At 35.2% G+C, this 25,931-nt stretch overlaps 2 protein-coding genes across 2 annotated transcripts in view; both read right to left on the reverse strand.

Moving 5' to 3' along the window:
- The window catches only part of esama (endothelial cell adhesion molecule a), an 83,932-nt gene extending 74,513 nt beyond the window's left edge, over positions 1–9,419 (reverse strand). Inside the window, exon 1 of the mRNA XM_073829638.1 lies at positions 8,969–9,419. Coding sequence (XP_073685739.1) covers positions 8,969–9,038 — 70 coding nt within the window. The 5' untranslated portion in view covers positions 9,039–9,419. The remainder of the gene's footprint in view (positions 1–8,968) is intronic.
- Positions 9,420–18,400: 8,981 nt separating this feature from the next.
- msantd2 (Myb/SANT DNA binding domain containing 2) lies at positions 18,401–23,887 on the reverse strand. Its single transcript, XM_073830039.1, has 4 exons — positions 23,446–23,887; positions 21,103–21,358; positions 19,848–19,911; positions 18,401–19,742 (listed from the first exon to the last, which is right to left on the reverse strand). The coding sequence occupies exons 1-4, from the start codon at positions 23,884–23,886 to the stop codon at positions 18,869–18,871; spliced, it is 1,635 nt and encodes a 544-aa protein (XP_073686140.1). The 5' UTR covers position 23,887; the 3' UTR covers positions 18,401–18,868.
- Positions 23,888–25,931: the final 2,044 nt, after the last annotated feature.

Raw genomic sequence — 25,931 nt, forward strand, 5'->3', positions numbered from 1 at the left:
ATAAAGCAATTCATAATGTGTAAAATCATGTTTGGCATTAGAGCGCAGTAAAAAAAAAATTAATAGATTTTATAGCCTTACAATTTTAGTCTCATCCAGAACAATTTTGCTCTTCCAAAACCTAGTGAAAAAGCATTTTAAGACATTATACAGTAGATAAACTCATTTTCTACCTGATCTCATGACAAAAACGTACCTGTGGGATCCTTTTCGCAAGACGCGAAATACTCACAGAGATTCCTGCCTTTATTAGAGAGAAGAATATGTTCAGCCCCCTCCCTCCGAAGCTTCAAGTATTCTGTGTTGATCACTACCGAAGCTTCGAAGCTCAAAAAATGGTATTCGGACCAGCCCTAGTAACAAGCTTGCCTGGTAGCTCAGCTGGCACGAAATTTGGACTTAGGAGGCAAAATCCTTGGGTACGAATCCCGTGAAAAACATGACTCACAATGAAAGAACTAAAAAATGAAGGACTGAAAAACAAGCTAAAACGGCATGTTTTCGATTGCGTTTTTACTTAATTCGCTTTTGTTCATTCTGTTGGGTAGGTTTAGGTGTAGTGCAGATGGTACATTATTTTAAAACGCACAGAGCATTAGAGTTATAGCGCCACTCAGCGGACTTTTCAAGTCAGAACTGCGGTGACACGTACAAAAACAATGTCACTAGGGCTGCAACAACGAATCGATAAAATCGATAAAAATCGATTACTAAAAGCGTTGGCAACGAATTTCATAATCGATTCGTTGTGTCGCGCGACGCAGAGACATTTGGTTGTTATTATATATATTAAAAAAAAAAATTTGAGCGCAGAGCGGAGTGGACACATTCGGTCTCTCTCCCGCACTGATGCCAGCAGAGTTCGGCACCTCATAAGCTGTGTTTCCATCCAAAAATGCGAATTTAACTTATGCGCAAAACTGGAACATTTGAGCATAAAGCACCATTTCTACATTATATATATATGCTGCCCCGATTTATATCAAACATGTTTGATATTTAAGCCTACTTTGGCTAGCGTACTTTCACAGCAGCCAATGCTCGATCGCAAAACAGCTGCTGTACGGGTCGTTGGATAGTGGAGATGGAGAAAACTACTTCTATAGTTTTTGTAACACTGTCTGTCTGTATAATGTGTCGAAAACATACCACAACCGTAAGGAGAAAGAGGAGCTCTGCTGAGGTGAAATCATCTCAGTTTTGAATAGGGCTGTGACGGTGGCACGTTGTTTTTTTATATATAGCCTACACTTCAGTCAGCGAACAAGCAGCCTAAAAACGCTAAAATAAATCAAAGAAATAATATATTTAATTAAGAAAGTAGCCTAAGAGTATTAAATAGGCTATTAAACAAACATTCCTTGTAAAAATGTCCGACAGCTCATCAATTTTTGGCCGACTGAATTTCCAGTCCGACTGTCTTTTTTTCTCTTTCTCTTCCTCATTACACAGCTGCTGTTTTTAATAGCAAAGTGGTTACATTTATTTTCGTTCCTTTAGTTTATAAAGTTAATTTAGAGATATATTTGGAAAACTTTTTGTTTGTTAAATTCAAGTTTTTGTTTTTTAAAGTTATACCTAGCAAACAGCGGCAGACAGATCAAAAGCCTGCTTAATTCATCGCGATTTAAATTAAAATCCATTGATATAAAAAACTTAAAACATATCACAATATTAGTTTAATCATTCAATCTGTCATGTATCTGGTCTGTCTTCTCATCATGAACTCTTGCACACACATTCTGGACTGCAATCCCCATAAGCCACTGCACCAATCACTGCACACAGCTGCTCCCTGTTTCCCACTGAACTGATTGCTGCACACACCTGTTTCACATTTACCCACATGCATTTAAGCCACAGACACACACACTTCCTGGCGAAGTCTTATTGTTCCTATGGTCGTAATTCCGAGCGTTTTCCCTTGTGTTGGTTTCTCTGTGTATGACTCTGGACTGTGTACCCCGTTGACGATTCCTGCTACCTGCCATTGCGACCATTGCCTGAGTATCGAACTGTTTACTGGATTTCCTACGTTGTTCCTGATTTCCTGGTGATTATTCCTACCTGTTTACGATTCTCAATAAATGCTGCAAATGGATCCGCACGTCTCAGTCTGACCCTGCTTGTGACACAATCAAGATAATTCCAAAGTTTGTGCGGACAGAAGCGCGATTTGCAGGACATGGAGACGCCAGTGCAATGTGGAATTTCTTTTTTGCTCATAAAGGTAAGAGTAATTTACCACCCGGGCCGGAACTTTAAAGGGTCTACCTTAGTTTGTGTGTACTAACAGTATCAACAAAATGTGCTCTTAAAGAAAACAAACAGAATACGCTTGATATCTTTGGTTTAAACAGGAGCGCTTCACAATAATTAACCGAAACCCAGGTAATTGCCTCACAAACACAATATCTATAGAAAGCTTTAAATTATTATTTTACTATAAAACGAAATAATTAAAATCGAAAACAAAACTCTTTCATTAGCTATCCATAAAGATGCATTAGGCATTAATGAGCAGATGGCAGGATCGTCAATTTCATCTTTGCAACACTGAATCAGAAAATACTAGTTTATTAATAAGTAATTCGAATATTTTCTTAATTTTTGCCTTGACACATTCATGGTAATTACTTTTGCTGGGGCTTTGAGGCCAGTTTTGCGTGCATTTGAATGCGGAACTCTTCCAGCTGGTCGCTGCTGATGGCAGGACACTAAACACCGCCATGGCAGAATGAATGTAGCAGAAAGTTAGTCAAGTTATCCCGTTCCAGCGTGCAAAGTCACATGACTTTTTTAATGCGCACTGAGGAATTTAATTTGAGAGGCTTCTTGATGGGAAATGCAGCATGTACACCACAGCAATCCGCTGTCTTGACGGATAGTAATTTTAGTTTATTTAGTCTATATATTTGGCAGATGTAAAGCATACATGTGTATGTTTTTTGTGTTAGTCCATTTTTATTTTATTATTATTATTATAACAGTTCAAGGAGCAACATGTTCACGTGCACTTTCTAAAGATTTTAGTTCTGTTTTTGAATAAAGGGTTGTAAATCCCTTGTTTTTTTTATCCGATTCATCGATTAATCGAAAAAATAATCGACAGATTAATCGATTATTAAAATAATCGTTAGTTGCAGCCCTAAATGTCACATAAAACATAAATGTGACCCTGGACCAAGTAGCACGGGTATATCCAAAAATACAAAGTATGGGTCGAAATTATCGATTTTTCTTTTATGCCAAAAATCATTATAATATTAAGTAAAGGTCATATTCCATGAAGATATTTTGCAAATTTCCTACCCTGAATATTTTAAAACTTATTTTTTTGAGTAGTAATATGCATTGCTAAGAACTTTAAAGGTGATTTTCTCAGTATTTAGATTTTTTTGCACCATCAGATTCCAGATTTTCAAATAGTTGTATCTCAAACAAATATTGTCCTATCCTAACAAACTATACATCAATGGAAAGCTTATTTATTTAGCTTTTAGATGATGTATAAATCTCAATTTTGAAAAATTGACACTTATGACTGGTTTTGTGGTCCAGTGTAAAATATCTGTGTAAAATACCAGTGTAATCTCATTAGAGAGCCACTCTGTGAACATTTCAAATCCAATATGTCGCGAAAAGGAGATGGCGGTATGTTAGTTTCAAACCAAGCAGCTAACAAATTCACATGACAAACCTGAACATGAATGAAATCTTCATAGTGAACACATAGTGAACACCGAAAGTGGGACAAAACAGTACAAAGTTACAGAGCTGTGTTCTCAGTAGCTCAGATGTTGGGAGAAAATGAAGACTCTTATGTTCAGTCTTACATCTACATGTAAACACAGAACACAAGAATCGCTTACAAAACATTGTTGACATTACAGCTGCTTGAGCGCGGAGAAAATAGAGGACAGCGTACAACCAAACAACTCACTGAGGGCGGAAACTATGGAAAATGCAGGACTGTCAGTCAGCAGCCGTGGGTGGGGCTTAAACATTGTGATGTCACACTGCTTTGAGAATCAAAACCGCATACCAAATGAGACTGGCTTGGTTTAAGGGCCATTAAATTAAACCACTTTTTAATTGTAGGGTGGATGTGTTCACACACTGTCAACACACATTTATGTCCAAACACCATGCAAAAGTGGATTTTTCATAATAGGTGCCCTTTAAATAATATTTTACACACACAAAAAAATTAAGATGCTACCATATGAAGCCAGTATTTTAAAACATTTCTTACAGTGCACAGAGAGAGCGCCAGGTGTAATGGAACAATCTGACAGACAGACAGACAGACAGACAGACAGAAAGTTGCTGTCACTGCATTTCAGCACTGTATGATTCCTGACTAGCCACATGAGATTACACTGGATTTCAGCAGTGGTAATTACTCTGTCACTTCCTCTACAGAAGCTCAGCTAGCTCACCAAGATTACTCTTCTCCTGAGTTGCATTAACTGGATTTTCAGGATTCATTTAGTTTCATGTCAATAGTTTTGATGCTCCGTTATCAAAAAAAAAACTTTTCTTACTTAATTTGAAGATGTTGGATTGAAAGGTAAGGAGAATCAATATTATTATGCTAATAGGACTGCAAAATGATTTTGAATTAATTGGTTTCATATAACGATATGCAAGTCTCCTTCACAAGACACAATGAAAATTCGCTAAGAACGAATTGCACCCGCTGACATTCATTCGCACGTGCTGTCTGCGTTTTTCAGCGTTCACTAAAGTAATTATGCAAATCAGAAAATGGTGCAAAGATGCCACAAAAAAATGCAATTTGCCATCATTTAAATATGCATGGCTTGGTTAAACTGGACTGTAGGTGTTTGCTCTGAAATATGTCACGCTAATAGCTGCCCTTCTGTTAAATTCGTATGAGTGATAATCTGAGCGTGCCTTCGAGAGTTGACAGGAAGTCTGACCTCAGTGTCTCTATAGTCATTAATTGTTACAGATTCCTGTGAGACCAAATAGAGAGCAGAGTAAAAGCATCAACACAACGTCACCCTGCATGAGCTCACTATAGACGAAACTTACACATCAGCACGACAACCTGCCGCTACACCACATCAAGTTAAATTGAATGATAAATGGATGGAAACACACTGGTGTTCTAAGCTGCTCTAGGACTCGAATTGATCAAATCTTATCCAAATAAATAAAGTCACTCAAGTATCCTCCATTTTCTTCACGTAAGAGTGGGCGTGGCCATTTGTCAATTTTATGGGTTTGGCTTGCGGTCTTATCCGCATCCAATTATTTTTTTGCTTGTTTTGCTGCTTGATATTGCAAATTGGTGTCTTACCATATTATTTTAATGTATTATCTTAATTATGAGCACACTGGTTCGTAGAGCAAATAGTTTTACTGTTATTCTTCTTTTTATTTCCCTATAGCGAATAATTAACCAAAAGTCTCGCCCAAAGGCTTCTGCGTTGAGGAAAAACGTGGATAATTTTTTTCTGTTTTTCTAGATAATAATTTAGACCAGTGGTTCTACACTGAACTCAGTAGTTTATGTGTGAAATAGTTGAATGATTATTCATAGTTTGTCATGCTTTGAAAATGTGTCAACATAAAGACACAATGGTACGTCAACAGACAATTGGCTCTACAAGCCATGTGATGTAAAAACCTCTAAAAGAGGATATGGTACATCTTTTTAAAAATGGATTATGATGCCATTATGCATATATGTGTGTGTGTATTTGCAAGAATGCAATAGGCCAAGAAGGGAGTTGGGAAAGTCGCCCACTAGTTTTCTCATGACCCCAGACCGCACTGAGCACGTTCCTCTGGGGACACAGCACTGAGAGAGGGACTCCTCTCGCTTCCGTATATGGGACATCCTGATACAAAACACACCCCACATCTCAAACCCTAACCAACATGGCATAAATGGAAAAACTCCAGTTCTATCTGCAATGGGGGGTCAGTGTTTAGACACTTAAGTCATGCTTTAAAATGTCTGAATGTCATTGCATTAGATAAAACATCAAATCAAAAGGAATTGCAAACAAATGATGCTAATATTTCAAAATATTTGCAATTATTTCTTAAAGAGAGTTTTAGTGGATTTATAAAGTAAGTTGTGCTTAGGCTCACACAGGTGTAGTTCATCACACTAAGAGCCAGATTTACTAAACAGGGCAAATTAGCGTTAGAGTGCAATATCATAAAAGCGCAGATGGAAGGGGAAAATTCTGTGTGTGATTTACTAACAATGCATACTTTAAAGACAGAGACAGATCATTTCCATAACGACCAGTGCAATCTACCAAGAGCAGCATAAATTACCACTTGCTTTAAGACATGCTTTTTTTGGGGCGTAAAATAATGGCACAAATTCCAGTAATTTGACGAGCGCAAACATTAGTAAATCACGTTGCAGGATCAATTTTAATACTTTCCTCCCATAAATTGTGTGTCTGGAATGGAAACTCCTACAAATGCATATTAAATAAGGTTAGGTGCAAAAATAACATCTTTTCTGCACGTCTTAAATCATGACAGTACTATTTTACCACCAAAAGCCTGTTAGTAAATCTGTTGTGTTAAAGAAATTGTTCCACAAAAAATGCATTCATTGTGGCATTTTAACTTTAATTACTGTTTTTGGTCAAAATATGAATCCATAATAATTCTTGTAAGCAGTCCTTAATTGCTGCAGATTTCTCTCCTGATTCAGATTAAATGACTTTTTAGACATAGAAAGCAATATTATAGAAAGAGGACTCATATTTTAGCTGGGAGCAATGGTATAAAGTTAAAAATGCCTCGTTTTTAATAAACAAAGCTTTTCGCTTCACAAAACATTAACTGATGGACTGGAGTTGTGTCAATCACTTGTGGTTCGGGATTTTTTTATGAGCTGTTTGATCCTCCCAACTCAATTCCGTCCAATTCTGAATTTCTCAAAATTTGTTATGATGAAGAAACAAATTCATCTACATTATGGATAACCTTAGGGTGAGTACATTCTTAGCAAATTTCAATTTTTACATGAACTGTTCCTTTAATTTTAAACAATAATCTATTCTTTTAAAGAGATAGTTCACCCAAAAATGAAAATTCTGTCATTACTCACTCTCATGTTGTTCCAAACCTGTACGACCTTTGTTCATCTTCGGATCCCAGATTAAGATATTTTTGATGAAATTTAAGAGCTCTCTGACATCAACTCCATAGAAATTAAGGGTACTACCACGATCAAGGCACAGAAACACAGTGAGGATATCGGTAAAACAGTCCATGTGACACCAGCGGTTCAAACTTAATGTCACGAAGCTTTACTACAATACTTTTTGTGCACAAAGAAAACAAAAATAACAAACCTTGCAGTCTATGGAGGTTAGAGAGCTCTCAGATTTAATCTACAATATCTTAATTTGTATTCTGAAGATGAACAAATGTCTTACAGTTGAACAACATGAGGGTGAGTTAATGATTTTCATTTTTGGGTGAACTATCAATGCCTTTAACATTTTCTTTAATGAGATTGCTTAAAAAACTAGCTTTCTCTCTTTTAAGTGCATCTTAAGTGCCAGAATACTTTTTTGGACAATCTAAATCTGTCAACACAAAGTTTTCATTTGGATTCTAGAGCAGCAGCCTTATCTGCTGGAGGTGTTGCCATGTTCTTCCATCTAAATATAATGACCGGACAAACAAAACCTTTGGCCTGAAATTACTTTGTTCTTTCAAGCGTCGCCAAACGGCCAACAAGGGCTTTTACCAAAAGCCATGTTTTGACTTGTACAAGCTACCAGAGCAATGCAGGATTACAGGAATTTATGATGTTCTTCTGAACAAATTTTATCCCTGCCACCTGGGCTTAACACAGAAAACTGCGATGGTATTTTTTTCTGTGGTATTTCATTCCAGCAGGCTTAGTAAATCCTTGGTTCACACTACATTTGACCTGTAGCTCTAGATTTCACATTCGGTCCACCTTATGTGCGGTTACAGAATTACAGACAATTAGTATACAATTAGTATACTATTCCCCCCACTTGGTCTCCATAAACAGCACTGATGCAGTTCTGTCCATTTAAAAAAAAAACTAATTTACTCAATTAAACTTCCTGCCGTTAATCTAGTTTAAATCATTTGTACTCACTTCCCTCTTTTCTAGGCACTGCAGAGAAGAGGACACACCTGCAAAATGTGTCGCTTGTGCATGTACGTACACATGAGAAAACAAAGATCATTAATCTCAGAACCCTCATAAGTCATATCCTGTTACTTACAACTGCTACAGTATTACTACGTCACCTAGACCCAAACAATGTTAATTGTTTGTACTTCACACATAGAATACAAAAATACAAGGAAAATGACCTTATTGCCCATCACCAGCTTGACCACACCCATCTGAAACTAGTCTACTCATGGAAGTGTTTAGATAACAGTGTTTTATAAGGGCAAGTGACTCAAGGGTTTACATGCTGTGTTATGATCATTTACTAACAGAGTTAAAAAGTGGAAGTGATAAAAAAAAACACATAAAATAACCAATAAATGAATGAATGAATATACATACACACATACACATACACATACATTTATTGGCTATATTATATTATATAATCATTTATATAATTACATTACTTATAATTTATATTTCAGTTAGTTTTAACAAGAGGACGGAAAAACTAATTAGTACTACTTTTCTTATTCTGTTTGTTCTTATTCTTGTAGACTGTTTGAAAACAGCAAGAAGTAACAACAATATTACAAAAATGAACTATTTTATAACTATTTTAAATATAAACCGTATTAATCAATAATGTTGGCTTGTAATACGTTTTATTTTAATCTTTTGACTCCTGAATGAAACTGAATTCAAGTAGCTAAGCAACTATATCTATCCAGCATGTGAAAACATTAGGTATTTACATAACCAGCGCACACAGTAACAGTTAGTGGTGTAGAAGTAGCCTACCTGAGATACAGCACAGAAATGTGAATATTGACAGGCAGGTGTGAAGTTTTACTGAAGTTAGCGTCTCCATGGCTCAGCATGTGAAGAGTGTCCGCTCTGCGCGCGCTCGTCCGTAATAACACAGCGCGTGAAGTAGATAACGGCTATCTACAAACAAAATCAAAGCACTGGGGCTCTTTCAACTGTCCTTAACTGTATTTTCTCCTCGGAAAAGCGATATTCACCGTGGGAAGACCGACGCTACATCCAAGCTGGAAAGCATCTTTGACTCCTCAGAATTCAGTTGCGTGAGATTGAACAAGTGTCCGTTTGTTTCGCGGCGAATATCCCAGCAGATTCTCTCAGCGCTAGAGTTTCTTTACGCACTACAGAGACAGCGAGAGTGTGGGGAACACTAGCGGTACTTTAGTCCGTGCATAATGACTGTTCGGCGAGCTGTTGCACCTGCACTCGCAAGGAACGCCCCCCTGCGTGCACGGACACGTCACCACTTCAGTTACAGGTGAATTCTGCATGAGAACGCATGGGATACTGAACGCGACCCCACTGCGCTTATTAAATCCACACTGATTGAAGCAATGATAGAAAGATATAAACATGTCTTCTAATATTTATATGTAATATTGGTCATCAATCATTTGAACTATTTTATATAAAGTAATATTGATTAATATCCACATTATTTGCAAATACAAAAGCAATGTGGGCACTATTATTTGTGAATTTGGACTGACAGAGAGACAGACACACACATGGACAGACAGATGGATAGGTAGACAGAGAGACAGATAGATAGACAGACACACAGATAGATAGATACACACAGACAGATAGACAGATGGATAGACAGATAGATAGATAGAAAAGACTGATAGACAGACAGAGACAGATGAACGAGCAGACGGACAAACAGAGAGACAGATAGATAGATAAAGAGATAGACAGACAGGCGGACGAACAGATAGATAAGACTGATGGACAGACAGAGACGGACGGACAAGATAGACGGACGAACGAAAAGAGAGAAGGATGGACGGACGGACAAGATAGACGGACAGACGAACAGACAGATAGATAGATAAGACTGATGGACAGACAGAGACGGACGGACGGACAGACAAGATAGACGGACAGATAAACAGATAGATAGATAAGACTGATGGACAGACAGAGACGGACGGACAAGATAGACGGATGGACGAACAAACAGATAGATAGATAAGACTGATGGACAGACAGAGATGGACGGACGGACGGACAAGATAGACGGACGGACAGACGAACAGACAGACAGATAGATAAGACTGATGGACAGACAGAGACAGACAGACGGACAAGATAGATGGACAGACGAACAGACAGATAAATAAATAGATAAGACTGATGGACAGACAGACGGACAAGATAGACGGACGGACAAACAGACAGATAGAAAAGACTGATGGACAGACAGAGACTGACGGACGGACAAGATAGATTGACGGACAAACAGATAGATAGATAAGACTGACGGACAGACAGAGACTGACGGACGGACAAGATAGATGGACGGACAAACAAACAGATAGATAGATAAGACTGATGGACAGACAGACGGACAAGATAGACGGACGGATAAACAGACAGATAGAAAAGACTGATGGACAGAGACGGACTAATGGACAAGAGAGACGGACAGACAAACAGACAGATAGATGGATAAGACTGATGGACAGACAGAGACGGACGGGCAAGATAGACGGGCGGACAAACAGACAGATAGATAAAGACTGATGGACAGAGACGGATGGACAAGATAGACGGACGGACATACAGACAAATAGATAAGACTGATGGACGGACAAGATGGACGGACGGGCGGACGGACAGACAGACAGACAGACGGACGGACAGATATATAAATGGATGATGGATGGACCAACGGACAGACAGACAGACAGACAGACGGGTGGACGGACGGACGGACAGATAGATAAATGGATGATGGATGGATGGACAGATAAACGAACAGACAGACAAACTAACGGGTGGACAGACAGACAGACAGACAGACAGACAGACAGACAGACAGACAGACGTATAGACAGATAGATAGATAGATAGGTTGATCGACGGAAAGATAGATAGATGAAACAATAGAAGGACAGACGGACAGATAGATAAAAAGATAGACTGATGGACAGATGGGTGGATGGATAGATAGATATTTTGACAAATAACAATTTGACAAATAACCAGTTAGTTTATGATTATAAGTATAAACTAGTACAATAGGTGACACTTTATTACTTATATTACATTCTTCTTTTACTACCAAGCCATTATCAAAACATTACATAATGCTTTACAGATCAGTTCACGTACATACTTGTGGTTAATATATTACCATGACTGTAGTCACAGGTCATAGCACACAGTATCAATTACCCAGATTGACTTTCCAAGTTTCATTTAACTCTTTGAAAGACTGAAGAGCAATAAAAATACAGTCAGGCTGCTCTCGTGTTGTTCAGTTGGACGGGACAGCAGCACCAATGTTGTGTAGTTCCTTTTATCTCTGGAAATGGTAATGAAACAGGACAGGGAGTGGGGCTTGTCACGGCGGTACAGTGGTCTCAGCCCTCGGAGGTGAATACCTCCTCACTCCTGTTTCTTTAGGATGGCCTTGTTGCCATGGAAACAGGGCTGAGGTGGATGCAGTCGGACTGCTGGATTATTAGGGGCAGATGAGCTCAGTTCTGTGATTACACCCTGGGCTACTCGGACACGATCATGTGGTTTTGCAGTCAAAGCTAATATCTTAAACGCACTCGAGCACCTCGGGGGAACTGCATCTACAGAAACATTCGAAGGACAGTGTGAGCTGGGATGTGTGGGATAAAATAAACAGATGTTTTAGCTACAATAGCACACACCCTGACACTATAGGTCAGTTTTACTTTTTAAACCACTATAAAAATGACACAACATATCAAAAAACACGCTCCGGAGGCCATTCCCAAGGCAAAACGGACCGATTCAGAGCTGTTAAACCCACGACCAAAGGTCAGTCACACAGGTACACAAGAGAACGCATTCAGAGCCACAATCATCTCGCTGCTCCCAGAACAGCAAACAGAAAAGATAATGACGTGAACATGAGCTGCAGCGTAATTTAGGTCCATCATTTATGACCACACACAGCTCAACCATAAACAACCAGGAGATAAGAACGAAAAATCGTGAAGGTTCAGCATTTTTATTGCCTTTCTTGTTTTATTCCCCTTGTTGCCATTTAAAGTTACATAAGAATTATTACGTATTTTTATTAATTAATGTTTATTACTTAAAAATAATTGTTATCACCATTGTTTATATATAATGTACACACAACAATAATTCAAAAGAAACATGAAGAAAAGAAAAAAATATATAAAAATATAAAATGATATAAAAATTAAATTTAATATAATATTGCTAAATAGATATTTGTAAAACAAATGATAATTATAATAATAATAATAATTATTATTATTATTATAGCCATTGTTGAACACACAATAATAACTAGAATATTAAAATAATTACTAATTATAATAATTGTAAATCAGAAGGAAACAGATTTTCAATTTTTGTAAATATAATTGTAATATTAAATAATATATAACTGATTTACAATTAAGGAAAGTGATTATATAATACCGGTAAATATACATATAAAATAATAATTATTATTATTATTAGTTTTTAAAATGTGATGATAAAACAATGATAATATAACACTGGAAAATAAATAATAAAATAATAATAATAATAATAACAATAATAATAATAATAATAATAATTATTATTATTATTATTATACACACAATAATAATTCTAATATTAAAATACTAATTAAGGAAATCAATTAAATAAAATTAAATAATTGGAAATCTTTTTCACTCTGATTTAAATCATTAGTTGTTTATATACATAAACTGATTTACAATTGATTTACAATTAAGAAAAATGGTAATATAATACTGGACAATATATAGATATTTAAAAACAAATAATAATAACAATAATAATATTTATATATAATATAATAATAATAATAATAATTATTATTATTATTATTTGTTTTTAATAATTATGATGATATAAAAATAATAATACAATACTGGAAAATAAATATATATAAACCTGATTTACAAAAAAATATACACACACACACACATATATATATATATACATATACACATACATAAAAACAAATAATAATAATATTTATTAACTAATTTACAATTAAGAAAAATGATAATATAATACTGTAAAATAAATATTTTAAAAATAATAATAATTATTGTTGTTGTACACATACACAACTTGAATATTAAAATAATAATTATAATAATTGTAAATCTGTTTCTGTCTGATTTACATCATTAGTGGTTTAACAGTATTACTAAAAGTATTAAAGTATTAAAAATTATTAATTATGTTCTCATAGATGTCCTTCTTTTGTATGGCATGTATGACTTTTGTACTTTCAGTATTCATAAGGACATAATATTAGGGCTTTTACAAAAGCTACATAAAGAAAAGAAAGGAAGAGGAAAAACTACCAGGATTGAATATCCCATGAGTTCAAGGTGCTATGAATAAAGTGAAATCGATGGAGGAACACTTATCATGTTCAATAATAATGTGTTATATATTTTAGTCAACGTCCACCATTTTTAAACCAGAGAAATCAATCAATAAAGCAAATAATACACGTTTGAGGTTAGAAAAGGTGTAGCAACCTCTGCTGGGAGTGTTTTTTTCCTGGCCCAGGGAGATACTCATCTCATATGACAGGCTAAGCAGGAAAATTAGACTGCGTTTGAATTATTGATTCTCTTAGCACATACTCAACCAACGCCAGCTCTCAGACTACCATTGCAACACCACAACAGAGGTTTACTACACACGCATAAAGAGAAAGTGCACAATGTGTTAAATAAAACACTATAAAGTTTTCTGATTTGGGGTGTAATTCACTGGATCAGGGTCAAACTGCACTAAAGTATTGTACATGTTTCAAAAATTACAAAATGCACTTTACTTCACATGTTTGGCAGGTACTTTGACATGCACTACTTAGGGCCTATAAGTAGTGCTCTAATGCATAATTTACTATTCTAGAATGTGACATTAATGGAAACATTTAATGGACACATCTTTAAGCCACTCACAGATATTTACTGCCACCTGCTGGCCACATAACCAACCGTCTGCGTTTCTGCAGTTTTTATGAGGGTAGATTTGCACAAATCCTTAATTCCATATTCGCGACATATCTGGATGCTAAAATATTCATTATGTAATAGGCTTTTTTCCCTATACATTAGAATGTGTAACTGTTTAACTTTATATTTTTAAGCAAAAAATTATGCATTTTTTTACCATGTTTGACAGAAGACACACTAAAATGTCATTCAATGTAACAATATTTATACACCAAAAAATCTTGTTAGGCATATTTAAAACAAATCATTTGATGACATTAAAAGACTCTATTTAAGCATAACAGTGCAGCCCTTAAATATCAATAAACTTGTTTTAATATTATTTAAATATTTTTTTTTAAATGTATACATGTACATGTGTGTGTGTATTTATATAAACATAATTTACACAGTACACACACATATAGTATGTAAACTAACTTATTTTAGATGATTGTTGACAGTACTAAAATAAATTAATAATAATAATAATAATAATAATACTACACACACATATATACATATACATATATATTGTATGAAAAAAGAACACATTTTCTTTCTACAACAGGTGTGAAAAATACACATTTAAAATAAGGAACATAATATACAATGTTACAAAAAATACACTATTACAGTAAATAAAAATGAAAGAAAATGATTAAATCATTATACATTTGCAGGAGTTCATTTGCAAAATTTTTTTTTCAAATTCTGCATTAAGTAATCAATGAAACTGCAGTTGCATTGTTTTGATTACATAATATTAACTCAAAAAATACAGCTAACTAACACAATAAAACACATTTATATTATGGCCAGAAAAAAAAAAGCTGTAGCTGCATACATTTCATATAATTATAATCATATGTGTATCTTGTGATGTCTAGCAGTGGACATTGTTCATAGACAAATTAAATAAACTACTGAGAAGTGAGAAGTGTGCGTTAAGAAATTTTATTTTATGATGGTTCAATGAAAAATACTGCCAGGATTTTAACATGAACATGATTTTTTTTTTTGCGTATTGCTTTTTATTTTTATTTTAAATTGTCAAATGTATTCATTCATTTATAATTTACATTTATTATGTATTATATACAGTATATATATTTTTTGTTTGTTTGTTTTCTCTTTTTTGTTTGTTATTTTCAAGTAATATTCTTCAGATTCTTCCTCTATCTTCTGTGGTATTTAATTCTATGAAGGATGGATCATCTTCTGTACCCTGACTGGTAGTCGTCACATCGCTTAGCTGCTTATTTACAAATACATTCTTATTATTTTTTGTAGTCAACAATCTCGTGAGAAGCTGTCTTTGACACCATCCGTCACCCACCGAGCGATGCCTCACTATTGGTCTGTCACTGTCAGTGCCAGAATCTAAAGCAGCGTCTCGCTATGGTAAGAGTGCTTGAGGTGAGAGTTGGGCGAGTGAGAGAGTCACACCACCTGACGCACTGGTCATTCCCATAGTTATGGTGTGATGGGACAGCACTCACCAGCCAACTCTATCCACCCCAACCAAGACAGCCATCCCACGAGAAGTTGACTACAGAGGCCAATCCATTACCCAGTGAGGTGCTTCATCAAGCTCTGTAATAAGTGAAGCTGTGATACTAGCATTTTTTATTGATATTTTTGATTTTCTATATTCATATATGTGACTCTGGACCACAAAACCAGTCTTAAGTCGCTGGGGTATATTTGTAGCAATAGCCAAAAATACATAGTATGGGTCAAAATTATTGATTTTTCTTTTACGCCAAAAATCATTAGGAAATTAAGTAAAGATCATGTTCCATGAAGATTTTTTGTAAAATTCCTACTATAAATATATCAAAATGTAATTAGTATTATTAATTAGTAATATGCATTGTTAAGAACTTAATTTGGACAACTTTAAAGGTGATTTTCTCAGTATTTTGATTTTTTTGCACCCTCAGATTCCAGATTTTCAAATAGTTGTATCTCAGAAAAATATTGTCCTATTCTAACAAACCATACATTAATAGAAAGCTTATTCATATGTTGTATACATCTCAGTTTTGTAAAATTTAACCTTATGACTGGTTTTGTGGTCCAGGGTCACAAATTTGATTGTGTTAAAGTCGAACTACTGCAAGTATACTTCAGGTCCACTTTAAATATCTTGCAATAACAAAATACTCCAAATGAAGCTAAATAATAAATAATAATTTTATATCAGTAAGTGAAACGTCAATATATATATATAATTATTATTTTTTTAAGGGGCTAAGCCCCTTATCTCTCCCTAGCAACGCCCCTGAGTCAAATATCAAATAACGTAAGTATAATTACTTATTTAGCTAGCAAATTTTACCTCAGAATAAAAAAACACCTCTGTGAACACCACGACAAAGGCTGACTTGAAGCAACAATAAAGTTATTTATTTTTATGAATGAATACACAGGACAAAAAAACAAGAATCAATGAATAAATTTGAATGAATATATACACACTTTATTTATATGTGTGTGTGTGTGTGTGTATTTATATAAATGGATAAATACAATATATACAGTTAAAATGAATATATTATACATAGATACACTTAAATAAATAATATATACATATTCTAAAACAACATCTAAAGATGGTGAGCTGTGTGTGTATATAAATAAATGGATAAATACAATAAATACATAGAAAAAAATGAATATATGTTAAACAGATTGATCAAATTACATGCATTGCTCAAATTTTGATTCTTCTATAATATTTTATTTCTGTATTTTCCTGTATATTACCAGGAGATGACTTGAAAAAGACACGTAAACCATATATTGTCGCAATCATGTATTTATTTTGTTTACCTTTCAGCTTAGCTACAGCGATTCATGCTATATTCCATCATAGATACTTCTAAAACTCTAAATGGACAGAAGTAATGAGAGATCTTTATTTGTTGTCCAAAGATGAATGAAAGTTTTATGGGTTTGGAAGGAAACAAGAGTGAGTAAATAATTCGGACAGAATTCGGTTTTAAGTTAATTGTCTATTTAAGTTTACATCTTGTCTGATCCTTCTCTTTCTCTTTTTGTTTTCCTTATCCAGGTGTTTTTACATTTAAAATTATTTACTCACTCTTGTTTCCTTCCAAAATTTGAGCAATGCATGTAATTTGATCAATCTGTTTAACATATAAAGTTGCCGATCGTGTCTGGTAGAATATTTTTGTATTGAATCTGCTTGCTGTGTAACACTTAGGGAACATTTTTCGTACCTTATGTTATACTTAGGGAAATGACAGATAAGGGGCTTTATGCAACACTTAATGGATTTTAAGGGATACTTAAGAGAAATTCTAAGGGTTATGACGTTTCACCTAAAGAAACCCTTAAATAACATTTAAGGGATATTTTATGCAACGCCCTTAAGTGTAAGGGAAATTTAAGGGAGAACTTAAGGGAAATTTACACTTAAGGGGCTTTATGCAACCGGGCACTGGCCTTTTGTTCAAAGTTTTATTTCAGGGGTTCCATTCTCTTAACTGAGATGTGCTATTTTATAGTGGCTATTTAACATTACCCGAAAAATTTAACAACGAAAAAAATAAAAATAGAATAACAGACCACATACTACATTTATATGAAACAATAGCATATCTATATCATTTTAACTTCATCTCTTGTCCAAATAAAACAGACGATGTGCCAAAGATGTAGGCTAGGAGGTAGCTGTGGGTGCAGATGATAATAAATTATGCTGCGTTCCAGGACTTCAAACCAAGACTCACGACTTTGTAGCATTCCAGGCAAGTCATGCCAAACTGCCTGAGCGCATTTATTATTATTATATTATTATTAATTTGATTGTAACGTTATATCGTCCTTAAGTCTATTTTTCACGGGGGAAGAATAATTCTTATAGTGGGGAGAATTTTTACAGGTATACAATAACAATAAGATATCGCCCATCCCTCCCTGATAATTAAAAAAACAGCAAAAACCAGGCTGGTTGGCTGGTTTTAGCTGATCAGCAGGCTGGTTTTGGCCACTTTCTCAGCCTGGCCCGGCTGGTCAGGCTGGGACACCACCAGCTAAAACCAGCTACTTCCAGCTTAAACCAGCTAAGATCAGCCTAGGCTTGTTTTAACATTTTTTTGTCAGCAGGGCTAATAATAAAAACACCTAAATTGGACACATTTTGAAACACAAAGTGAATAACCAACACTTAATTTCATCAATTTATTTTTTGTCCTTCGAAACATGTAAACAAGACTGTGACCTGGAAACAATCATACATAAAGACACCGTGTGAACTCACAAATAAAAAACAAACGGTTTATGAAAAACATTCTTTGAATGCTAATTGGAAATGCTGGAATGCTTGACAATATCAATATATACTCTTAAATATATATATTTATACTTCTATATAGATAGACTTTATACTTAGATTAATTAAGAGTTCTCATTAAGGATTCTTTTTTTTCTGACAGTTCCTGCATTTGGATCTCGAGAGATTTAAATAAAGGCAGTTTGCTCCCGTTTACACTCCCTGATAAAGACAATTACTGCAAAGAAGACTGTATGCCCCCTTTCGGAACAGACTGTGCCTGACATACCACATAAATACTTTAAGTTCAAGTCTGTATTTCAAAATCCTGGCTTTAAGGAGATTCATTGGCAAATGTGATCGCTACAGTGCATCCTTCTTGTTGAACTTTAATGAATAGCCGACCGCAGTCTCTAAACATTCCACTAAAGACCCAGCGGAGAGAAAGTCCAGCTCCACCTCGATAAATTTAATGTAGATGTGTAATCCAGAGAGGACGCCCTCCTTGGCCTGGCCGGTGCAGTTGTCCTGCAGGAACCTGGTTACGGCCGAAGGCTCCCCTCGGCTGTAGTGTTTGCCTGAAGTCTGAAAGTGCTGGAAGAGACACTGCTGTAGCGTCCTTTCCTCTGCAATGCCGAGGTAACAGTAAGTGACTTTGGCTGATGTCCTCTTGTCCTTCTCTGTGCTCTCGCAATGGTCCGTCTCCTCTTCTTCCTCTGAGGGGGAGGACTTGTCCTTGTCCTCTGTGCTAGACGAAGAATTGCACCCGCTCGTCTCCTCGTAGCCTATCGCGTACAGGCCGTATGTTTTTGGAATGCCCCCTGGCAGGAGGTACTGGGAGCCGTTGCTGCACCCTGCCGCTCTCGTCTGTGCAATTGGGATCCAGTCCACTTCCATGTGCAGCTCCAAACAGCGAGCTTCACTAATAGTGATGTCTAGGAATTTATAATACACGTTTTTCCAGTTCATCTTCTGCACCTTGGTCATGATTACCCTGCCTTCGGCCTTCTCAGGGTTGAAGTATTCCCGCAGTCGTTTTCCTAGAGGGACCTGCGAGCTGATTTCTGCGTAGTGGTAGCGGATCTCCTCTCGCCACCGCGTGTTATAGCCCACTCCGAAGATGGCCAGCTTATTGGACAGGTGGAGGCGGGAGAAGTCAGTCCATGTTTGGAAGTGCTCCCATTTGACCTCCACTGACTCTAGAATACGCATTACATTCTGCATAACTTCCTGGCGTCTAAAAAAAAGCATAAGGACATTAAGAAGTGAGTTGAAATTCTGTATTTAATATATAAATATATAAATATTATAAATTAGGAACAGGACACATGTTGAAACTTACTGAGTGTGCTCAGATGGTTCCAGTCGTATCTGAAGAACTCTGTTTTTTTGAAGCTGGTTGTCCTCTGTGAAAGACAAGATTGTATCATATGAGATTTTAGAATGGTATCAGACTTTGATTTAGGTCTTAAATGTGCAGATTTTCATGGATTTCTGTGATGGCAAAGCTGAATTTTCCGCATCATTACTCTAGTCTTCACACATGATAATTTAAAAAGCTTTCGAATTTATTTGGTGCTCAAGAAACATTTATCATCAATTTTGAAAACAGTCGTGTACTTTACTATTTTAGTGAAAATTGTTCAAAAGAACAACACTCATTTAAAAATAATTGTTTTGTAACAATGTAAAAGCCTGTCATTTTAATCAATTTAATGCATCTTTGCTGAATACAAGTATTTAAAAAATAACCTTCAAAAGATTTTTAATGTTCTTAAAGAAGTCTCTTCTGCTCACCAAGCCTGCATTTATTTTATCCAAACTACAGCAAAAACTGTATAATTTTGAAATATTTTTACTATTTAAAATAACTGTTTTTTTTTTATTTGAATATATTTTAAAATGTAATTTATTCCTATGATTTCAAAGCTGAATTTGCTGCTCAAAAAACTTTATTATTTATTATCAAAATTTATTATTACTATTATTATGTTGAAAACAGCTGATTGGAATTTTTCAGGTTTCTTTGACGAATAGAAAGTTCAAAAGAACAGCATTTTATCATCAATTTAAATAATTTTTGCTAAATAAAAGTATTAATTTCTTTTTTTAAAAAGTACTGACTCAAAGTTTTTTTTTTATAATATAGAGTATAATGTTACAAAAGCCTTTTATTTTAGATAAATACTGATCTTTGGATCTTTCTATTCATCACAGAAAAATGTTTCTTGAGCAGTAAATCAGCATATAAGAATGATTTCTAAAGGATCACGTTACACAGAAGACTGGAGTAATGATGCTGAAAATTTAGCTTTGATCACAGGAATAAATTATATTTTAGAATATATTCGAATAGAAAGCATTTATTTTAAATAGTAATATATTTCACAATATTACCGCTTTTGCTGTATTTTGAATCAAATAAATGCAGGCTTTGTGAGCAGAAGAAAATTCTTAAAAAAAAAAAAAACATTAAAAATCTTACTGTTCAAAAACTTTTGACTGGTAGTGTATATATAAACTGTAAGTAAAAATATGAAATTAAATTAACTGTAAATCTGTCAGCTGGTGAGGTTCTAAAATCTTACTGCTTTCACCTGTTTCTATGTCTCCCTCATTGAAGGCAGCAGAAAGGTCCTGATTGCACCAGTCTTCCTGAGAGTAGTCCTCCATAGTGCTGCCATCTGACTCCATCTCCTGATAAAGCCCACTGCTGTTGATGAGCACAGGCTGACAGCTTTGAGAATCCCAGCCGCCCTGCCCAAACACCTTCTCCAGCTGCTCGATGGAGTAACTGCTCTTCCTCTTCCCAATGCCGTGCTCCTTTACCCGGCTATAACAACGTCTAAGTGTCTGCAGAAAAACAGTCATGTTTATAAATACAGCAATACATGCACACTGTATTTAAACCAATTAAGACTGAGATATACATCGCAAATAATGCAATGCTCCTTAGAAACAGCGAAGAACAATTTTCCTAGTACTGAGCACTTAAGGTCTCTGCACACTGAGTCCGAATATTAAACTGTCAAACTAAGATTTAAATCTGTGCCGGTAGGAAGTAGTTCAGCACAAAAGAGGCTTTTTAAAGACACTCTATTGTTGCTTCTTATATATTTACTTACTCCTGTCGTCAATGTCACACTCGTAGACCTGATATATAGCTGTATATCGGCACACTGTGATTACCTTCGGTTGCACAAAACGCAGAAAATTTAACCAGATCAGATTTTTTATAGGAAGTTATAGTAACTTATAAGAAGGTTCAAACACAATGATACTTCAGAAGGAAACAAGATGCATTATGAGCTAGGGGTGTAAACTTTTGAACAGAATGAAGATGTGTACATTTTTCTTATTTTGCCTAAATATCATATTTTTTCATTTAGTACTGCCCTTCAGAAGCTACAAAAGATACGTACATGTTTTGTAGAATACAAAATAAGTTACATTTACCCTGATCTTCAAATTCCAAAAGTTTTCATCCCCCGGCTCTTAATGCATCGTGTTTCCTTCAGAAGCATCAATGAGAGTTTGAACCTTCTGTAATAGTTGCATACGAGTTCCTCAGTTGTCCTCAGTTTGAAAAGATGGATCTCAAAATCATACAGTCATTGTTGGAAAGGGTCCAAATACACAAAACTGAATTTGTGGGACATGAAGGATTTGTCTGAAGGACAGCAGGCAGTTTAACTGTTCAGGACAAACAAGGGACTCATAAACAACTATTACTAAACAAAACAAAAAAACACATCTGTGGATCATTCAGGTAACAGTATTAAGAATCAAGCGTATGTAAACTTTTGAACGGGGTCATGTCTATAAATTCAACTATTATTTTTTGTTGTGGACTATATGTAAACGTCTTTTCTATGAAATATCTTATTCAGGTCAGTACTAAGTAAAAAATAACATGCATTTTGTATGATCCCTTTGTATGATAACAGAAGTAAAATAATTATATGGCGCTAATTATATTATACACTAGTGATAGAAAGCTTAATTTTAAATTCAAGTAAAGTGTCTACTTGAATGTTTCTAATTACCTTTGTGAAAATAAAATGTCAAAATATGGGCAAAATAATGTTCCTTCATCATTCAGTGTAACAGATACATTTATGAAAAATAAAACAACATACTTAAAATATTACAATTACAAGATTTTTCAGAATATAAACTACTGTTACACTGAATGACGTTTAAGTGGGCGTCTTCTGTAAATCATTAATCATTGTTGTTGGAATATAAACATTTCAACTGTGGATGTCAGAACTAAATTAATTTTCATGACAGATTTATTACATACTGAAAAAGAGGTTAAGTAAAAATATTATGAATATGTAATATAGCGCATATATGAATCAAAATGCTCCTTTCTAGAGTTATTTTTCTAGCTGACTATTGAGTTTATGGTCACTGAGTTTTCTCTTCTGAGGTAAATATGATGTTATGTGACATATTTAATAACTGATTTGACATTCTAATGTTAGGGGAAAAAACTAAATTAAAAGCTGTATTATCTTTTATTGTTTTAATGCTTGAAAACCTCTGTTCGTCTTTGATTGAAAGGTGAATCACTCATGTTGTGGATAGCATAAGTGATTTCACAGGAAACTGCTGAGACAGGTAGTTTGTACAATGAAAATGTAATATTTTATTTTGATTGTGGTATCTAAACTTCAATGCCCCAGTCAAAGCCTTTTGCTTTGATTTTGCAATTTTACCAAAGCTATGTGAAGACAATCTACCATAAACATCACAACAACTCCATGACCATAACTGACAGCCATCATTCATATAAGGTAGAGCTATGATTTGTGTTTCGATATTGACAGCTTCACCAAAGCTCTGTGTAGCGAAAACTGCCAAATAAACATGACAACAAGCCTCTAAGCAAATTAGAGTGACAGCCATGTGTTTAGATGTCTTATTTACTGTACCTTCATCCTCTCTCGACACTGGGATGGGGTCCTTTCGTAGCCCAGCTCTGACAGCGCTCTGGACACCCGCTCGTACATCGCGGGTCCCGGCGCCTTGCCAGAAAACACCGTCCCGGCCACCTCCAGCTGCTGCATCCGCGCCTCCGCCAGCCTCTCGTTGCCCCACACGGCGATCAGCGCGTTTGTTTCGGACGGTGTCCACGACATGCCTCGGCAAGCGGTGAAGCTGTTGGACGCAGAGGCCGATCCACTCCGGCCTGCGCCCCCGGACAGCGAAACCCCGACGTTTAAAGGAGAGAATCTATTAGGGGTGGAGGGGTTGGAATGGTATTGGTTGCTGTCACTCAGATCCTCGGATTCTGGGGAAGGAACCTCGGTTTTGGGAATCTTCAGCGGCACCGACAGATCAGGAGAACGCTCGGCGTTACTGGGGGCCGCCATCTTGCCTCTGTTGCTAAGGGGAGGGGGCAGAGAGGAAGCGCGCGGGCGCTCATTCCAAGCACGACTGACAGCTTCATATCGAGAGTTATCATTTTTGCAGCCAATGCTATTAATATGATGCCACATATTGTAAATAATTATAAATAATAATATTATACACAAAATAATATATGAGACTCAAAACTTGAGATATAAATTGAGATTTATACTTCTGAAAGCTGAATAAGCTTTTCATTGATGTATGGTTTGTTAGGACAGGACAGTATTTGGCCGAGACTATTTTAAAATCTGGAATCTGAGGGTGCAAAAAAAAAAAAAACTAAATATTGTGAAAATCGCCTTTGAAGTTGTCTAAGGCCTATTACTAATCAAAAATTAAGTTTACGGTAGGAAATGTACGAAATGTCTTAATAGAACATGATATTTACTTAATATCCTAATGGTTTTTGGCAGAAAAGAAAAATCTATAATTTTGACCTATACAATGTATTTTTGGCTATTGCTACAAATATACTCGTGCTACACATATTATAAGTAATTATTATGTAAAATACAATGTTAACGTTTGGAATAAATATAATACTCTTAAATATAATATTAATATAATAATAATAATAATAATAATGATGAAGTGCAAGTTATCATGTCTCTCTTATATTTACATTAGGCAAAATATTATAAATAATTATTTTATAGACAATTACAATATTTTATAAAAAATATTATACTAAATATTGTGTAAAATGGTACGCCAATAATTGCCAGGCGTCGTTGAAGTAGTGCGTATTGCAAAGTATGGGACGCTTCACCGTTTGTATCCCTCCGCTTAACCGAATTAACGGCTTTGAATTAACGAATTAATGAAAGACTATTTGTCTTGCAAAAAGCAGGTTTTTAAAAATGTATAAGCGTCAGTGTTTTTTGCAAACAGAAGCAATGTTGTGTGAATTTACCTGCTGCTTGAAGCATGTTTTTGGGCCTGTGTTTGTGACTCGCTCCATAGTCGCTCGCCTCGTGTTTCTCTCACTTATTAAGCGGGAAATGGAAAACCTGGACTGGATCTGGTGCTGAGGGATTACAAAACGCTTTGAGAAGAAAACAGAACTCAGTTTGTCCGTTTCCAAAAAAAGTTTCAGACAGGCGTTCAAACTGTGCCTTGCTTGGCGGCCTAACAGATATGTAAGTTTGCCAATATCAATATACAAACAGCTTGTTTGTGCAACTGCACATAAAGCAGTATTACAAGAGCAAGAGTACTGTTTTCTAAAAGCCAACACGGATGTCATCTAAAAAGTTAAATATGTGTAAATAAAGAAATGTATGATAGTTCAGATATACATTTTAATCAGTTACACTCATGTTCTCTAATGTATTTTATATAAATTATAATTGTATGGGCCATTCTACAGAGTTGGAACTAACTCGACATTTTTGATTTTGTATGTATGCAAATTGTATAATATCCAATGTACAAATTTCTAGTACTTGTGCAGGTATTTCTCATATTGTATTTTCAGAAAGTTTTGGAGTATTTGTCCTCTCCCCAAATTTGTCACTACCAAAACACAGTAATATATAATTGAATAAGATGGGTTACAATACAAATTTTTTTGCTATTTTGAATATTTGTAACAATATTAACAATATAAGTGTGATTTATGAGATTTGTTTTAATTTTAATCTAGACAAAAATTTGATCATACTAATTTGAAGGTTAAGGATTCATTAGTTTGAATATACATATCAAACACTATCATAACATCTTAGTTGATAATATAATATACATTATTTTTGACATAACATCCCATGTTTTAGTTGTGACTTCACAATTTCGGTAGTGACAATAATGTTTTGGTAGCGACCACATCACATTACAAAAAACATACTAAAATTTACAATTTACATAACTGTACTAAAATTTGGTTTATTTTGCCCAAATAGAGAATTATGTGTTCCCTTTTGTCACTATACCGTTTCAGTATATGTTTCAGTCGTGACTGTTACAGGAGTGACAATTTGTGAAACTTTTAAACCTAGCTCTAAAC

This window comes from Garra rufa, chromosome 23, assembly GCF_049309525.1.
Source record: "Garra rufa chromosome 23, GarRuf1.0, whole genome shotgun sequence".
Taxonomy (NCBI): Eukaryota; Metazoa; Chordata; class Actinopteri; order Cypriniformes; family Cyprinidae; genus Garra; species Garra rufa.

Excerpts from the sequence above, each read along its gene's own strand:
- msantd2 (XM_073830039.1), bottom strand. The coding sequence starts at position 23,886 with ATGGCGGCCCCCAGTAACGCCGAGCGTTCTCCTGATCTGTCGGTGCCG. Across the intron at positions 21,359-23,445 it reads AGTGTCGAGAGAGGATGAAG|ACACTTAGACGTTGTTATAG; the intron begins GTACAGTAAATA and ends GTTTTTCTGCAG. Across the intron at positions 19,743-19,847 it reads GAACCATCTGAGCACACTCA|ACGCCAGGAAGTTATGCAGA; the intron begins GTAAGTTTCAAC and ends GCTTTTTTTTAG.